The following is a 6443-nucleotide window of genomic DNA, read 5'->3' as shown; positions in this document are numbered from 1 at the left end:
AGAGAATACTCTTTCTGTAAATGCTGAAGTGGTCGGAACGGATAGCAATAGTGACACTACTTTGAATAGATTTGGGAAATCAGGTTGTTCCGTAAATATGCCTTGCCATTTTTCTGTGCAATATTATTGATATAAAAATACTCTAAATTTCGAATAATCGCTTACAAAATTACGATGTTTACTTAAGGCCTTAAATAAAGTATTTTTGCGTACTTCTGTGTCTTGTAAAGTATAACGTACCTACGCTCAGTCAAAATAGAGTACAATACTTTATAATAAAGTACGGATGGCAACCCTAGTCTATACCGTCTAGCCATGCCGCTCGGTGCACCGGTTAACTGATATAGGGTAAAATCACAACAGTTCATGGTTCATGCCTTCGTTCTGGGGTCTTTTCATTAAATACCACCCTTACCAAACTACATTAAGTCCCGTTCAAAAAGTCGTTCAAACACTAAACCAATGAAATTTTAATTACCGTTTGGTAGATTGGGACCCTGTCCATCTCTAGTATATTCATATTTTTATTACATAATGCAATAAAAATAAATTGTTTCAGGTGATTGTACCAGCTGCGTATGCAGGGACTCTGGGAAGTACCGCTGTGTCAGCTGCTGTTACATCGTTAGAAGCCTTTTTAATAGAGGTCGTTCTAACATTCCTTCTCGTATTCGTTGTTCAGGCGGTTTGTGACCCCAAAAGAACCGACATCAAGGGGTCAGCACCTTTGGCAATTGGTCTCAGTATAACAGCCGGACATCTTAGTGGGGTAAGTTGTTACTGACTCGTATTTAAGAAGGAAATTCGCAAAACTCACCATCGTCATTACCTTTAATAAAATTTCCATGTTTCACGTCCTTAACTGAGCAGATTTTAAGTCAAGGGTGGTCACCCACTGTCCGCAGGCCGCATGCGGACCTCTAAACATTTTTTCGGCCTGCAAGACTCATTATAGTTTTACAAAACATATTTATTTTATAATGGTCGCTGAATTTCGATATCTACCAAGTCAAAGTTAGGAAATGCTTCATGAGTATTTTACAGACAAATGCCAAAGAATCTCACATCTTTTGGGGTACGAAGTGGAAACCAATTTTCTTTTCTTAAATTTTATAGAGCCAACAGTACTTCTTACCCTGAAATATGATCGGTGATTATTAAAAACTCTGCTTCTAATTTAACCTGTTGTGTTATCTGAAAAGAGGGGTATGTCAATATTATTAAGAAATCTGCATACCATTCCGCATGTATCAAGGATTTTCGGCTAGGTTAGCGTGTAATGTTTTAGGCATAACGCCTATTGATGATATTATTATTGGTATAATTCGAACTGTGTTCTGGTTCCACATTTCTTTTATTTCAGCAGCCAAACGAATATACTTTTGAATTTTCTCAATATATTTTTGTCTAAGATTTTCAGTGTTTGGTACAGCAACATCTATTAAGTAAGTTGTTTTAGTTTCTTTGATGTCAGGTATGTTATGATTAACTGTTGCGTCTGTAATTATGTTTCTATCCCAATACAGCTTGGATAAGTGGTTTTCTAACACATTTTGTGGTTTGTATTTATTGTACGGCTCTATCTGATTATGAGTTTAAACTTTTTGGCTAACAGCGAGTGTATCTGTTTAGCAACATTATTATGCCTGTCGAGGTATTGTCGGCTAGCTAAAAATGAGCAACCCCCAGTGATGTGGTCAATTGTCGAGATGTGTGGCATGCTTCGGCATGTGTCCGATGAAATTGTGAGATTTTTAATAATGTATTTTTCATAGTTTTTTGTCCTGAATCGCCATCGTGAATCCCTCAGCTTCTGAGAATATATTTCCATTCTTTAACCACATATTAGAAGCTTCTTTATCTACATGTTCCTGCTGTTGTTGGTTCGGGTATTTTCCATGAAGCACTTTTGATTTCCACATTTCAATTTTAAATTTTTCTTTCATAATTTTGTCCTCAGGATTAAAATCTGCATCATTAAGGTATAGTGATGTACCAGAGGTTGAAATAGCGTAGATAGAATTATGTCATGGTCTATCGCCATTTCTTGCTCTAAAATATAGTCACAAATTAATAAGCTGTTTGTAATGTATATTTTTAATATCAATTATTCCTCTGGTCTTTTGCGGACAGTAGGTGATGACTGATGCTATTCTGATTTTGGTCTAAAGGCCTTCGTGTGTTTGAGTTGCTTACCAACGTTTCTCTCAGAGCTCCTTCCATCTCCGATGCTGGATAATGGACTAGACTAGACTGGAATGACGTCTGAAGAAGTTCGTCATTCGTGCTAGCGAAACGTTGGGAAGCAAATGCAACACACGACGGCTTTTACACCCGAATCAGAACAGCATCAGTTCAATAAATTTTTTGTTTTTTTCGTAGTTGAAAACATATACTTATTATTGGAATAAAATTATTTATTCTGCAAAAATACTCCGAATATCAAAGTCTTTATATCCGTAGCATTTATTTTTATACGAAGGTCAAAAAATTTCCACACAAATCCAAACTTTTGCTTAAATGTTATTTATACGAAATTATTTCTACCTGTATGTAGCTACTTATTTATGCAAAATTGTAACATATATTCTTAAAATAATTCAGATATCCAGCTCATCAACAACATATCGTAGGTTCATACAGAGATGAGATTTATTTGAAATACTTGCATTTAAAATGCAACATAGTTACTTTTATTTTGCATTTAATTACTTTTTTAAGAAAACCATTTTGTACAGCCTTGTATAATCTAAAACATAGGATAGATATTCTTTTCCGGGTTTAATGTCATGGAATTTTGTTCCAAATTGATACCAGCACCTGCCAAATCACCACTTATCGTACCTTTAGCAAGGAAATACGAAGTTTTATGAATTACGACAAAACAGCCCGCAAAACAATATCAAATTGATATGCGCCAGCTGTGTATAAATGAAAACTACAAGATATTGTAATGTGCTAATAAATGCCTATAATCCAAAACTCTTAGAAAACGATTCGAAAAACTTCACTTATTAAATTAAATCCAAAGCTAAAGAAACTATGCATTCTATTTCTTTCTCTCATTACAATGTGTAAAAGATCAGAAACAAAATGGGGTTGTAAATATTTTGACACGAAATGATTGATGTTGATTTTACATCAATAAAATTAACTGCAACCCTATTTTGGCTCTGATCTTTCACGCTAAACAAACTATTTTGACATCAGTGTCTTTTTTCCAATTAAAGCGGGTGTCAAAAAGGCAAATAAGGAAGCATATAGAAGAATTATTTGTTGCTGAACTGAAGAAACTGTAAATAAAGATAGAAAAAGTATATCTTAATCACTTCAAACAGAAAAATATGAATCATACTCAATCTTCACAGCTGGTTATATAGTGTAAGCACTACTATTGGTCTAGAAAAACTCCAATATTTAACATAAATGAGCAAATGTCTGCAAGGTTTTCTTAAAAAATATTTTATACTTAAGTAAATGTAAAAAATTAAATAAGTACTACAAAAAAGTATTTATTCGAGAAAATACGTATTTTGTATTTAGCATTAAGCATACAAAAAGGAAATCTATTTTATATTTTACATTTGAAAAAACAAATCAAAAAAGTATTTGCATTTTGTGTTTAAATACTTTGAAAAAACCATCTTGCACATCTCTACGTATATGTTTTCATGTATAATCGTTTTCATCAAATGCAAAATGCTCTACGATTTTAAAAAATGTTATTTAAGCAAAATCAACTGATACTGGTTAATTCGGCATTATTAATGAACGGAATACTCTAACAATAAAAAAAATCTTTTAAATGCGTAAGATAACCTGGTAATGTCATGGACATAACCACATTTATTATATTATATGCAGAGTCATTATAATCGGATTTGGATTTGAATAACTACTTCAATTTCACACTTAAATTCAATGATTTCAATGTTTTCTTGATTTTCTTTGTTAAGGAATCTTGTAAGAAAAACAAATTCGAAATAAAGCATGTACAACTCCAAAGTCCAAATATTCTTTTGTTTTCTGAGTTTATTTTTGTTGGAATTTCATTAAAAAAGACTTCTTAAAATTTGGGAGCCCCCTCGGAACCAAAGATCCGAAGCGGGCAACCTTCTCCGCGTCCTACCCTTAGTTCGCCACTGAACACAAGTACTACTGAACTGAACCGACCAGACGTGGCCCCTCAGATTGCAATGCCTACAGATTCGTATTAGACGATGGCTATTCTGTATTAAGTTAACATAAGTTCATCTCCTCTTCGAGCTAAGAATTCGACGCACATTAACTGACCCAGCTGTAGTTTTCGTAATCAATATTCTGGACGACTAAATAAACAGAATAAAAACACATAAAATTGGAATAAATAGTGTGTTACCCAATGAGCAACCCCTTGTGCATTTCTATATTTTTCCCGGGCGTGATCGACACCCTTTTCTTGCCGAATGCGGTTTTTGTTTATCACCTACGCCGCAAGTGGAAAAGTCTACGACTACGTCCCGATAGTTCAGCTGTACTATCCCTATTTTAAAAATTTATTTGTTTGGTGTCTATGAACTACGCTATCCATAAATATAAATAATCTTTCCAACTTAATGTTCAAATCCGTTTTTTAACTTGCGTTTGTATAATTAATTAATTCATTTTTTTGCAATTTTTGAAACATAATATGGTTTCCTAGACTTATACCAATTACTATTAATAACGACAATAATTAATTAATGAACAGTAATCATTCAATTTTCAATACCTATGTATCTTCACCTTATATACTTTTTTAAGGCAAATAAATCAATCTTATTAATTAATTCTGACATTTATCGGGACGATACGCATTTATAATGTTAAATGGGTACGTTAATGGCACAATTTTTTTCCTGTGTTTAATTCACACGTACGTCATAAATNCAAATGCAATTATTTTACTGCGTTTTACTAGTTTTATAGTAAACACTATTTAGTTGTTACCTTATGAGTATTATCTATATTTAGTTTTTGTTTCAACACTGTATTCCCGCCAAAAGCAATAGTATTTTGTTTATTAATTAGATAGATATTATGTTATAAGGTTGCAGACTATAATACTCTTTGCTGTGTAGAACACGTACGTAGAATAGATATTAATGAAAGTATTATAAGTTTACCTAAGCTTTAAAATAAATTGTTTTTGTCCTTGTGACTCTCAATAATTATCATTCTTGTCATAAATCATCAGAAATATCAACTTTTTTTCAATAGCATCAACATAAGAAATAATCACCGTGAGTATAATAAATTTTTGTAAAGATGAATAAATGGTCTCCATAAATAAATTTATGTGCAATATAAAGAAGCCTCAAATATTGAATTGATTGGGCGGTTACTTTGTGATTCTCGTAACGAATAAATAAACAACATTTTTAGTCTGTTTAATACCACTTTTAACAAAAACAACTTAGGTGCTACTATAGTTCGATGAAAAAGTTCATTTGCTGGCGAGTGGGTTGGAAGAGAAAGAAGATACGGACGAAATGACTACTTTTCTAAAAAAGTCGGATTCCCAACCCAAGGGACTCGTATCCAAGCCACAAATACATAGAATTCTAAGACTTACAGAGACTTTTCCATATGATGTAATACTTGCAAATTAATTTCAAATCAAAAAGTGTTAATTTAATTAGAAAAAAACACGTGGAAGTATTATGTAATTATTTACAAAAAACTTATCTGTAATACCACCTATGTTCAAAAGTAAAAAGCCGTGAACAATTTGTAAAATGAATTCTGTAATTATCAAAGTGCCATCTACAGGATGATCGCTCGAAATGACATATCAACTAGAATCATATTCCTGTAATAACGATGTTTTACAGTAAGTAGGTAGCAGCTTTGTGGAACATTACAGAAATTTGTTTCGACATCTAGTGTTAAGTAGCTAAAGCCTTCCATAATATTAAAAGAATCAGAAAACTGTCTTACTTATGGAATCTTTATTTTGTGGTAGTGTCTCCTATATGGTCCGACAGTGTTTTTCCAAATTCTAAATTAATTAACAACGTTATTTCTTTTCAAGCCCACATGGAAATTAAAAAGGGGAATATTACCTAGCAAAAGCAGTATAATCATATGTAGATCGGTATTTCTGTAAACAAAACGGAATACATAAATACGACCGCACTCCCTTCGTTCGTGCTAGTTGTCTTTTTCTACCGTAATCTTATGATTCTATGAATTTAATTTTGTCCGATTATTTTTCAATTTTGATCAATATAGAACTCTTCTCAGTTATTGGTTCGATTAAAATTGAATGAATAAATAAACAGTGACGATGGCAAAGTTTCTACACATAAACGAACGGTTCTGAGAAATTTAAAAATACGTTCAGACCATAATCGAGACACTCTTATCTTCAATTTACTTTATAAAAACAATTTGCTCCTGATCTGTGACCATAGAAATAGACG

General features: G+C 32.5%; 1 protein-coding gene across 1 annotated transcript in view; it reads left to right on the top strand.

Moving 5' to 3' along the window:
* LOC112904507 (aquaporin AQPAn.G-like) overlaps positions 1-1242 on the top strand; it is a gene marked incomplete in the record, with an annotated part of 89162 nt that extends 87920 nt beyond the window's left edge. Inside the window, 1 exon segment of the mRNA XM_025974639.1 lies at positions 560-1242. Within this exon segment, the coding sequence (XP_025830424.1) occupies positions 560-784 (225 nt within the window).
* Positions 1243-6443: the final 5201 nt, after the last annotated feature.

This window comes from Agrilus planipennis, unplaced genomic scaffold, assembly GCF_000699045.2.
Source record: "Agrilus planipennis isolate EAB-ADULT unplaced genomic scaffold, Apla_2.0 scaffold217, whole genome shotgun sequence".
Classification (NCBI taxonomy): Eukaryota; Metazoa; Arthropoda; class Insecta; order Coleoptera; family Buprestidae; genus Agrilus; species Agrilus planipennis.
This window is presented reverse-complemented; position numbering and strand designations above follow the sequence as displayed.